This window comes from Podarcis bocagei (genome assembly GCF_964188305.1).
Source record: "Podarcis bocagei genome assembly, chromosome: 6".
NCBI lineage: Eukaryota > Metazoa > Chordata > Lepidosauria > Squamata > Lacertidae > Podarcis > Podarcis bocagei.
Window position 1 is genome coordinate 54703884 of NC_138130.1, and position 12802 is coordinate 54716685.

The 12802-nt window shown below is 39.4% G+C and overlaps 1 protein-coding gene across 3 annotated transcripts in view; it reads right to left on the reverse strand.

Moving 5' to 3' along the window:
• The window catches only part of ITSN1 (intersectin 1), an 87833-nt gene that overhangs the window by 47654 nt on the left and 27377 nt on the right, over nt 1–12802 (reverse strand). For 2 of the 3 annotated variants that reach the window (XM_081198743.1, XM_081198745.1), the window contains exons 9-16: nt 10608–10671; nt 10200–10337; nt 9175–9290; nt 7896–8158; nt 6153–6302; nt 5802–5942; nt 3329–3416; nt 3043–3182 (exon numbers count right to left, since the gene is read on the reverse strand). In XM_081198743.1, coding sequence (XP_081054869.1) covers nt 3043–3182; nt 3329–3416; nt 5802–5942; nt 6153–6302; nt 7896–8158; nt 9175–9290; nt 10200–10337; nt 10608–10671 — 1100 coding nt within the window. The remainder of the gene's footprint in view (nt 1–3042; nt 3183–3328; nt 3417–5801; nt 5943–6152; nt 6303–7895; nt 8159–9174; nt 9291–10199; nt 10338–10607; nt 10672–12802) is intronic. The other variant, XM_081198744.1, reaches the window with a different exon arrangement.

Sequence of the window (12802 nt, forward strand, 5' to 3'; positions counted from 1 at the left end):
ACCCTATTTCTCCGAAGAGACTCAAGATGGCTAGTGAACAGTAACAGAAACCTCAGAAACCCCTTAAAAACCCCCAATATACCTTGATTTTTAAAAACAAGATCCAGTCCATTTAACAAACAGATATCTGATCTGGTCTGCATAACAGACACCTGAGTGGATGAGCCATGCCTGCCTGGGTTCTTGGTACACCACCTGTCTAAGCTGTGTGTGTGTATGACAATCATCCATTAAAAGTGTGTCTTCCACACCAGGAGACCAATCCACATTGTGAGGGGCAGTTTCTGGTACTGGGTCAAAGGGACACAACAGTGGTGTTGTTAGTGTACTGCCCACCGCAATGAACTTTCCCCAACCAAACTGGTGGAAGGAGACATGGATGTGTTAGAGGACTTCAACATTCATGCTAAGGCTGCTTCAAATGGGTCAACTCATTGCCTATCCCAGTACAATGGCCCAATCCATGTGCTTAGAGACACCCTCAACTTGGTTCCCCCCAGCAAGTCAGCAGTACTTTGTTGATTGTGGAGTTTATTGTCATGGACAAATCATTCCCTGGTGAAGTTTGAATTAGGAGCAACTATCCCACTCCGCAAGGGTGGAGGACCCATTGAGATGGTCCACTCATGGAGAATTATGAAATGGTTCCTGAATACTCTGGGGGATTTTCTGGCCGATATGGCTGGTACTTCTTCTGAGGGTATTGCTACGGAATTAAGACATGTATATGGTGATTGATATTATTGTTCCTGAGTGCCCTTGCCACTGTGGAGTTCACAGGTCACCTTGGTACTGTAGTGACCTGCATGTAATGAAGCAGGACAGTCAAAGGCTAGAGTGGTGTACATCCCAATCTGAACTTGAAGAAACATGGACGAGAGCGTTTTAACATACCTACCATGGGGTGGTAGGCATGATAAAGGGCTTTCTTTGTGGCAGCTTCAAAAATGTGGAACTCCTGTTTTATCAAGGTGCATCTTGCATCATCATTCTTGAGTTTTCATTGTCAGCTGAAGACATAGCTATCAAAGTATTTTTTGTGACCTACGTAAAAACTTGTTAATATGTGAATATTTTTGCTTTTGTGTTTAATTTAAATTTGTATTACTTCACTTATGCTCTTGTAACCAACCCTGTTGTGGAATATTGATCCAAATTTACATCCCTTTAATAATTTCCTGAGTCTGCTGTCCCAAGCCTGAAGTTTTTAATTAGCATATTAGAAAGGCTTGCAAGGAACAAGAGTTCGCATGAGTACACAAGCTCTAGTACAATCAGTACACAAGGTTTGTAATCAAATTTTGCTGCTAAAGGGGATATCCTGTGGCCTCCAGAAACACTATTGCCCCAGCTATGAGGAAGGAAGTTATTTGATGAGAAACTGGGACATTCTTGGAATACTACTGAACCTGGAAGCTGTCACTGAAAGGAAAGATACCTCTCAAACTTTGGATTCTGAATGCAAAGTTTAATTGGTCAACACCCAATGTGTACATTGCTTACTCAAGAGAGTGCTAACAGTAAAGCAGAGTATTTACTAATCACTTGGCTCAAATGTGGTGCTTATGGAAGCTCATATATGTAATTTAAATATATAGTCTGAAAGCTAATTTGGGTACAGGGATATAAGTTGGTGACAGTAATATGGGACACATTTCATGCTCCAAGTCAAATTAGGGGATACCTTCAAAGAATAAGTGGCTTAGATTTCAAAGGCTCTCGGTGCCTTGAAACTTCCATTGACTTTTTTATTGGGCTGGCAGAGACAGTGTCTGGGGTACAGTAGTGCTGGGTGACTTCAATTCATACAGAGGCTGCTGCTGGGCAGGCTCAAGACTTCATGGCCTCCATAACCATGTGAATCTTAATGTCTGCTTGTGATGACCATTTGAATCTCAATGAACATTTGAATCTTATGTCTGGTTATGATGGCCACAACAGCAAGCCATACGTAATGCTGGAATCACTGTAACCTCAACAGTAACAGGTTACGTTCTTAAATAGTAAAGGAGATAGCCATTTGCTAATTGCTAATTATTCAACCGATCTATTGTGTCTTAACTGAATGTCTTGTTAATAGCAAGCACTTAAGGTGAGCTCTAATATTTCTGGATGTTATTTAAGAACGAACTAGATTACTGGTGAGCGATTTATGTTGAAAACTTAAGTAATCTCTAAAAATCATTAATTAGATGAGTTGTTTGGTGGGTTATGAAATCTCACATCAAAAGTAAAGTCCTAACCTTGTCTGCAATGCTTTGGCCAGAAAGCAGCTTACAATAATGAAAGGAAAGGGTCCAATTAGCTTTAAGAGAAACCACAGAATTCATAGGATGAGAGGAAAAAAGCTTTCACTAATGCCTAAGGATATCAGTTTACTGTATGGCTATGATTATGCTACAAGTAATGGATTTGTGCTTTTAGCATCACATTCACCATCTCTCTTTTATTCAGAGCAATTTTCATTTTAGAAAGGGTGAAATGAAGGGCAAGGATAAGGAGGAACTTGATCTTTTTTCAATGCTCTCTATCTGCACAATCAACTCATCCTTTCTTTTGCCTTACAATTATTTCATTTTTAGTACAGAAAAGAGCATCTAACCTACTAAGAAGGTAAGTGCTATGTGTCTGTTGATATAAAAATGGATTTACAAGCTTAAATCAAATATTATCACAATTTATTCTGTGTAAGAGTAAAGCAAGTAAAGTTCTGTAATTTAGACATCTGACTTTCATGGTAATTCTATTTAATGTTTTGCCTGCCTTTTAGGCAAAGCGCTCACAATGTTTTTTGAATGGCCAAGGATACCTTGTAGCCATAGCAGTGGTAGGGCATGGCTGTCGCTCAGTAGTAGTGCATCTGCTTTGCATACAGAAGATCTTGGGTTCAATCCCTAACCTCTCTAGGGCTGTCAGTCAGTGAAGACAGTACTAAGCTAGATGGGCCAATGGTCTGGCTCAGTATAAGGCGGCTTCCTAAAGTCCTAAATTCTTGGGCTTTCTGGATTTACTCAGAAAATGTCACAGCTTAGACATGGTTACCTTTAGCTGATTATTGAAGATATCTATCTCTTGAAGTTTTGATCTTGTTTCTTTTTCTACTTCATCCAGCTGATCACGAAGCTGCTGGTGTGCTAACTCCTTTGCTTCTAAGGCTCTTTTGACAGTGAGAAGTGAGTCTCCTGTTTTTAAAAACATTGACAAACAAAGATACTTTCTTACAAATATGCAGATCACACAGCTTGGCAATTTTCAAGGCAAAAAAAAAAAAAAAGGTTAGCAATAAATGTATGTTTCAAACATAGAACTGTGTTTTAATTATACTTACTGTGCAAACTGTTTTGTTGAACCTGCTTCAGCTGATCATTGAGTAATTGCTTTTCTGGAATCAACCTTCCAAGCATCTGTTGAGACTCCTACAAAAATAAAAAAACAGCAAAAAATAATCAATTTCAGCTTCAACTAAAATACCGTGTTGTTAATTGCTCGACTGTACTATGGCAAAACTCAGCACCTACTACTGTCAATAAAACCAGATCTGGGCGAGTTATATGTTAATATCCAAAGCAATGTCCTCACATGTCACAACCTCATCTCCCAGAGAGGTTCTGTCACTCTTTTTAAAAGGTTTTTTCTTTTCATATTTTAGAAAATGCTACAAACGAATAGTTTTAAAAAACCCCATTCACATCATGCTTTTTGAATGGGAAAAAGTAGACAACCACTTGAAAATTGATTGTAGGGAGGGGAGAAAGACAGATGAATATGATCAACTCCAAAGCACTAATATCAAGATGTTGCGAAGGTGAGGAAAAGGTGAGGTTATGGAATCTATATAAAACTACACAAGCACCATTTATTGCTGAAATGTACAGTGGCTTTCGACAATGGTTTCATTCAGATGTAATAATAAAATGATGGTTTCTTGTTGCATGAATGAGTCTTGGACACATCAGCTCCCCTCTCTTCCTCCAGCACTGCTGCAAGGAAGAAATTAGAAGCTTTTAATTTCATTTTTAATGAACCACAGGTGAGCAATGACATGTGGTCATATGATATGTGGTTAGCCTTAACTATGGTTACTGAAACAAGGCCACTTGATCAGGAAGCTGCCTTATTTAAGTAAACCTCAGATAGGATTAACCACAGTTTAGGGTTTAGATGGAACACTGAACTTTGGTTACTTGAAAACAGAAGTGAAAGCTTCTGATCTCTGCCCTGCAGCCAGGAGTGTTTGAACTGAAGACCTGCTCATGTAACCACCACTTGATTCCTACCTATCATACTAATCAACATTAAAAACTGGTGTTCAAGGCGTACTATTTATTTTTAGCTAGACGGGGGGGGGGGGGTAAGAGAGAAGAGAGCCAGTGTTCAAAAATAAGCAATTTTTCATAGGTCTACAAGGATAAGCTGAGCAACTGGTCAAAGTATTGTTAACTACAATGTCCTCTATGGGGGCTTACTTTATTCCTGGTCCAGTTAGTACGGAATGCACAACTGATGAGAGCCGTTTGCAAATCAAGCTCTGAAGCACTCCCCCACCTCTGTTAAGCATCAGTGCAGTATTGCTTAAAGGAGGGTAGGAGGCACTTCAGAGATCGGCAAACTGCTCTCTGAAATGCCTCACACCCTCCTTTAAAAGGCACTGGCGGGCGCTGTGAGGGAAGGAGGGGTTTGGGCCAAGCTATGAGGGGGAGTGAAGGTTCGGAGACATGTGAGGGTACAGAGGAGGAGGTGGATGAGGTGTAAAGAGAGGGGGGTCTGCTTGGGTGTAACGGAAGGAGAGGTTGGCAGGTGTGTGAGGAAAGGCATTGGCAAAGGGGTTGCCTGCTAGGTTGAGTTGCTGAGCAGAGTGAGCAGGGATGGCAGCCCCTTATTCCTTATATTTTGAGATTTTTGTTAGGTTAACTTGTTTTACTGATCCGGCTTCTGAATTTTTAAAAAATGCTCATTTTATATTCTATGTAACTGCTTAGACGTTATAGATGATGAAGCAGTATTAATCCTCTTGTGTGAATTAATAAAATAAAAATCAAAATTTAGTGTAATGTACACAAGCAGAAATGAGCTACAGCGCCTCTTGGATTTGTGTGCTGCCTACTTCTCCTTCTCCTGCACAGCCAATGAGTGGCTCAAAAGATATCACTTCCACATTTAGTAAAGCACAGCTTTACCTAGAACAGTGGTTAAGATTATCTGTGGTTAGTTTAAAACAAGCTAACTTCAGAAAACAGAGTTTTAATTTTGTTTGTTTAAAACTAAGTATTATTACAGTGGTACCTCTGGTTGCGGATGGGATCCATTCCAGAGCGCCAGTTGGATCCCGAGGTTTCCGCAACCGGAAGGACCGCTTCTGCGCATGCGGCAAAACCCCCCAAAATACTTCCAGGTTTGCCACATTCGCATCCTGAAGGATACACAACCGGAGGTGTGTGTATCCAGAGGTACCACTGTAATGTTAACCACAATGTGTTGCTCCAAATAGCACAATAAAACGCAGTTAACCAAAAAGCAGAAGCAGAAGCTTGCAAACGTCTCCTCTTGGCTGTATGGTGGCAGGGAATCCAAAGCTCACAGTGCTTGCTTATGTATGATGCAATAAACTATGGTTTAGCGGTGCACCAATATGATAAATGGCACAAGAAGTATGTAACAAAAATTAAACATGTTCTTTTCTGTTATAATAAAATTTGACAACTACTAGTTTCAACCTTATTGCATTATGCTCTATTTTGTTTCATCAACAGCAGAACAGACAGGGTATAGTAACTAAATATTTTCAGTAACTGCATACTCACTTGTAACTGCTGCTGCAAATGTGTTATTTCTGCAATTCTTAGCTCTCTAGATTTGTTTGTGCTCTCAATTTCTTGTCTTTGAGTAGACAATCTGCATCGGATATCCTGAAGTTTGCCCTCCAGTTGATGTTTTTTATCATTCTTCAACAAGAAAATAAAGAATTGGTTTAATCAAAATTTAAATTAGAATGCCATATTTGCTGCAAATACTTCTAGGCTGGTCTGTAAGTCGAAGAAGAAAAACAATCATTATGGAAATGACTCAGGTTTGTATGGTTGTTTCAAATCATTAGTTATATCCAAGGTGAAATACATTACTTTGAAAGATTCTGGCCAGTATTTCTCACTTACTAGAGCTTCTAATTCAAACTCCAATGTTTTTTTCTTAGCTTTCAGAACAACTATATCTTCTTGCTCTTTGTTCCTTTGATTCAGGAGCTCTTGCCGCCGATTGCGTTCCCACTCAAGTTGCCTTTGTCTTTCAAGTTCCCTTTTTGCAGCCTATAGAAGATTAAAATTATGTACACATAATTTGTAGACTTTCGTAATCTGTGCCACATTACAAGCCATTCAAATGCAAACTTTACAATTTAGCAGATGTACCGCTTCCTGTCATCCCTCTATGTGTAACAAGACTGAATGGATTCTGGGCTTCTACACATTCTCTAAGTTCTCCCTTTCCCACCATGTACAAAGTATCATCTAAACCAGGAGATTCTGTGAGTACATAAACAAACACATTGTTATTCTGGAAATTGCATCAATAGTGAATGTCTGTGGAACAGACAGGTAAGAGAATTCCTGTATTCAAATGATAATATCCTGGTTCAAATGTTACTACTACTCTGGAGAAAAAGATTTACATGGAGGCCATTGAAACATTATTCCACTTGCAAGCAGTTTCATGTTATAGAGCAGGGGTAGTCAACCTGGTCCCTACCACTTACTAGTGGGCATTTCAGGATTCTAGGTGGGCGGTAGGGGGTTCTATGGCACAAGCTGAATCCTCCTTCCATTGAGCACTGGTGGGTGATAAGGAAATTTTACCATCAAGAAAGATGCATTAGTGGGTGGTAGGTATAAAAAGGTTGACTACCCCTGTTATAGAGGGTTGCTGTATGTTACTAAGGCTATTTCTCATATTAATTTCCATAACTGAAAGAAAAGGGAACTTGGGTCACTAGTCAACTAGTTATGCTGACTGCTCTTTATTCTATTTAAATCAATACGTTTAGTCCTAACAGTCTTTCAAAGCAGTTTACAAGCTAAACTACCACGATAAATATCACAAGATGACCTTCACAGATTGGAGAACTGGGCCCGAAATAACAAAATTAAATCGAATAGGGACAAATGTAAGGTTCTACACTTAGGCAGGAAGAACCAGCTGCACAGATATAAGGCGGGGGACACCTAGCTTGCCAATTGTACATGTGGAAAGGATCTAGGGGACTTAGTAGATCACAATCTTAGCATGAGTCAACCAGGTGATGCAGCAGCAAAAAAGGTAATGCTATTCTAGGCTGCATCAACAGAAGTCTGGTGTCCCAATCAAGGAAAGCAATAGCCTGCTTTATTTTGCCTTGGTCAGACCACACCTGGAGTACTATATCCAGTTCTGGACGCCACAATTTAAAGAGGGTATTGACAAGATGAAATGTGTGCAGAGGGCAGCAACCAAGATGGTGAAGGGTCTGGAAACCAAGCCTTATGAGAAACGGTTGAAGGAGTTGGGTTTGTTTAGCCTAAAGAAGAGGAGACTGAGAGGGCATATGAGAGCCATCTTCAATTTCAGTTTTGTTCCAAAGCTAAGGAATAGCCAGTATTGTACAGGGAGCATACATGAATCTATGTAGATTTAATTCAACATAGTCTCAAAACTCACATGATCATTTATCAGATCCAAGTAAAGAAATGGGAAATTACCTAAACCCTTCCTGAGAAAATGTTGCACTGACATTAGATCATTTCTAATTTTATATAAAAAATGATTTCACTTTGTACAAACTTTGAAGAAAGCATAATATTCCCCAATATACCTTTTAAAATTTGTTTTTAGACAAGTAGGTATTTCTTCTGAAATTGTCCATTTACCTCACGCCTTTCTATTTCTTTCCTCCTTTCCTCTTCTCTCTGGCGTTCCAACTCTCTCTGTTTTTCTAACTGCTTTTCCAATTCCAGTTGCCTTTTCCGTTCCTGCTCCTGCCGTTCACGCTCTTTCCTCTCCTGCTCTGCCCTTTCTAACTGGGCAAGGCGCTCTTGCTCTTTTCTCTGCTGCTCCAAAAGGGCTTGTCTCCGCTTTTCAAGCTCTAGATTGCCACGTTCAAAGTTCTCACGTTTCTTATCTTCAAACGTTACTTTAAGAAAAAGAATTACAGTAAGAAATCAGTTTTGGGGTGGGTGGGTGGGTGTGTTATACACACACATAAAAATACTACAATACAATATACAATTCAATACAATAATACTATAATATTCAACTGGAATTGACTTTAAAATATTAACAATTTGAGCAAACATCTTATTTTCATTCATTTCAGTATTCCTACAGATGGTTACACAAGACAAAAATATTCTAAAATGTTTTGAAGTTAAATGGACTTGGAGTGTGATAGGAAAACTTCTCATTTGCTAAAAATTCACCTCCATGTTGATTACAATAATTTGTGGAAGATAACGGGTTTTGCTAGTCACAACTCTTAGGCACAGGCATGCAGTTCCTCTCTGTATATTATACTGGTCATTGTAAAGGTGTAAAGCAGTTAAATAGGAACTAATTCCTCTGAAACATATGAGGCTATCTTTAAGACCTCATAGAGAAATAGTCGAAGTACTAAGTTACCATGCTCTCCACTGGATAAATGAAATTTATTCATATCAAAAAGGACCCGAGCAGTCCAAAAAGACCCTTATGGTACTACAGCTATTACTGTGCAAAGAGAATGCCAGAAGGCTCATGTAATGTGGGAGGAGCCCATGATACATCTCCTTCCCATGCATGTTTCGGGGGGGGGCACATGAATATTGGAAAAGGCGGTATTTCAAGCTTCTCTCCCACAAGTTTCTAACATTAGGGCACCATGAACATAAGAAGCTATATTGCAATTATGAAGGTAACATCAGAAGATACTGAAAGGAAGGCTAACATGAACAAATTTGACAATCACATTTGCAATTTGCAGGTTCAGTCAAATATTCTTTTGGTTCAGACATACACAAATTACCAAAATTCTAACTCACACCAACACATATCTTCCAGGAATTACAGCACTTCACCTGCTGACTCCAGGTGGCATTCCCCACCCCCATTCCCAGATGTTTTAGTGTCTCCCCAAAAGATGGTCAAAGTGTGCTTATTTACAGCAAGACTCACCAGGCAATTTCTTTTCTAATTGCTGCTGTTCTTCTTCTAACACTGGTTCTTCTGGTAACCTTTGGTCTGTGGACACCGAACTTGCAACAGATACACCACTGCCAGAGCGAACTCTTCTGTCAGGAAGAGATAGTAGGTTAAAATGTGTATATGAATAATGCTTCTGTTATTAATTCCATTATGATTTAGTTACCTAGTCAGAGTGCTGTGCAGGCTACTAACTTACTCCTATAAAATTAAAATTGAATACCTTTTGGCATAAGTAAAGCTGCAACAAGGCCTGCCTTGAAAGCCACCAACAGGCCAGTTTACCTATCTATTCCTCACCATTTAATTCATATATAAACCAATTCTGCTACATTGTGGTGGGTTTGAGAGATAGTATTCTGTTTGTGATGGTGCATTTAATTTGCAAGCTACCACTGGGCAAGTGAATGTGCATGTGTGAATCAATCGTATGACCAATCATAGTCAATGTAAATACTAGACTCTAGGAGGCAATTTCTACTGTGGCCCAAGACACACAACTACTGCGAACATCTTGTTTTTTAGTTTCTTTGCCTTTGATGCAAACAGGTCATCCAGCGAATTCATTATGAGATTGTATGTCAGTGTTTCACACTGCCACAACTTTAAAAGGATTTGTGATGCCATGACACACTACAATCTGCATTCATGATTAATGACTGGGACAATGCCATGAACATTTCAATCCAGGCTAAAGAAAAGCAGTCTTCAATACACACAGCCAATGTGTGTACTGGCCTAATGAAATATTTAATTTAGCTAACTTAAATGATACATTCACTCAAAAATAACAACTACTACCATTCTTCAGTACAATTTTGACAAAGAGAACAACCAACTTCAACATAAAGGAATATGGCTCGGTTTTTGCATAATGCACACAGGAGATTATAACATTAACCTTTTCTTAATGCATTTTTCAGAAATAAAGCAAAAACATAAATAATCTTCTAATTAATCACGGTTCAGGATCAAAATCAAAGCTATAATAATTTTACCTAAATGAAGGAGGAATATATTCCGGAGACAAGACAGGTGGCAATGGCTGTCCTGACATAGCCATATCAATTAAGTGCATAGCCAAAATAAACTCTTCTGCTGTAAGTTTTCCATCCTGGTCAATATCTGAAAGATTCCTATTGAAAAAAGATCCAATTACATGTTTGGAATTTTTGCCCACTATCCAAACCAGGAAAAAACACAATCTACAACACCTGTTCCTAGAAAAATACAGTATATTGAAAACTTGCTTAGGGTGGGATAAGTGCTGTTTCTGGAAAGCCCTGCCAAGTAGAGACTAAACTGTCATATTAATAACAACAAGGAAGATGGCTGAAAAAGTTTAAGGATATGGAGAATTAAGGTAGCTCTGATGCTTAAAGCACAATTTTATGAAAAATATTTACCATATTGTAGCCAATTGAGCTTGTGGTAAGCTTGATTGCATAAGGATAGTTCTTGCTTGTGGACCTAAAGCATTGGAAACATAAGAACATGAAACTGACAAAATGTTCAAATTTTAGTATTTGATTTTCAAAACAGTCACTTATGTGATAAACTTTTAAGATCTTACAGTATCTATTTTCAACATAAACAGTAACACTGGGTCAATCTTTTAAATTGTAACAGAAATAAAGCCTTCCAATATCTACCTTTCTGAAAACTATCAATCTAATTTTATGGGAAAGGTAGATGCGCCTAATTAATTAATGAGTGAAGTTGTGTATAGCATTTTACACTTTGAGTTGCCACAGAGTTTACTGTGGGGAAGCTGCACATTTGGTGGTCCTCATGAAGCAACCCTAAGTCATAGCCAGTTACCACACCAACCCAACAATGTCCTCAGATTTATTTACATAGTTATATACTCTGTTTCTTATTAATTTCAAATACTGTCCACAAACTACAAACATAAACACCCATAATACAATCTAAATAAACCAATACAGTGGTACCTCGAAAGTTGAACAGATTCCATTACGGAGGTCCGTTCGATTTCCAAAACGTTTGGAAACCAAGGTCAGCTTCCGATTGGCTGCAGGAAGCTTCTGCAGCCAATCAGAAGCTGCGTCGGACATTCGGGTTCCAAAGAACCTTTGCAAACCAGAACAATCATTTCCAGGTTTGCGACATTCAGGGGCCAAAACATTCGACTCGCAAGGAATTCGGGATCCAAAGTAGAACTGCACAACATTAAAATACAGTACCACAATAACAATACAAAGGCTAGAGAAGAAAGCAGTTATTTTCAAACTAACTAACTAAAAAGTAAAACACTGCAGAAGAGGCAGTGGAGGCAAACCTGGCCTCTTTGTAGGAATTCAGAGCAGGGCCTGAATCAAAATGCTGCCAAGAGTGAAGATGGCACATACACAAGATAAGCTGTTCTCTAGATAATCAGGACCCAAACTGCGTAGGGATTTGTGACAGAAGAGTGAATGTTGGACAGCAGGGCAGTGGGACAGAATGCTGGGTGGAGTTCAAGTGAGTAACAAGTAGAATGACAGTCAAAAAATCACAGTTGAAAAGAATAGTGGCTGAAGATACAAAAGGAAAGAGGGAATGTGGTGAGAGAGATAATGAAAGCATATGATAGCACCATCATTAAAGAGATTTATGTTAGAACAGCATAATAGAACTCAAAGTATCCTGTAAAAATGATTACTTTTTCTGGATTTTACCTTCCTTAAATATTTGTTTTTTGTTTTAATTATCTGTGCTCTGGCCTGGGTGGATTCTAGGGGAAGTCTGCCTCCACCCATATATGTAGTAGCAACAGGTATGTCAAGGGAAGTCTGAACTCAGCGAGCAGGTGAATGACCAACCTAGTGACTTCCTGGGGACAGGGCCATAGGGGTCGGCAACCTAAGGCCCACAGGCAACAAGCGGCTCACGGGGGTAGTTTTACCAGCCCATGAGCTGCCCCTGAACTGAGCCGCCCGCTCTGTGAGTCCCCGCGCGCTGCGCTAAACCAGCGCAACACAGCGTGGGGACTCACTTTCGCAGCGCCGGAAATCACGTCTGCGCAGATGCTGGAAACTGCATGGGCGCCCGCTCATGGGAGAGAAGCTGCACAAATACCAGCTTGCCTAAATCAACCTAGATAGCTGAGAGTAGGATTTATACGTGGAATTTGGCAGCTCTGACCATACTGAGATTGATACGTCTTGTATCAAGCATCTGCTTATGTCTGAGCTGCTCATATATTGTCTGCTGTGTTTTTTAAAAGCCTGACTCATTGTATGCTATAAAAAATTACGTATATTATACACATAAATAGTATAAATGAGTCAAGCTCCATGATGTACTATTTCTGCACTTTGAAGAAGCACAAACTCAGGACAAAAGGGAGGAACGAGCTAAGATGAAGGCATGTCTGGCAAATCCTCACTGTGATCAACTCCCACCTGGAAACCTATGTCCCCACTGTGAAAGGTCATGTGAATCCAGAATTGGCCTCCACAGTCACTTACGGACACATCGTTAAAGACCATGTTCATGGAAGACAATCTTACTCAGCCACGAGTGATCTCCAAAGAAAGAAACTATATCTGTAGCGTAATTTTTTAAGTATATTAATACATGCACATTTTTATACAGT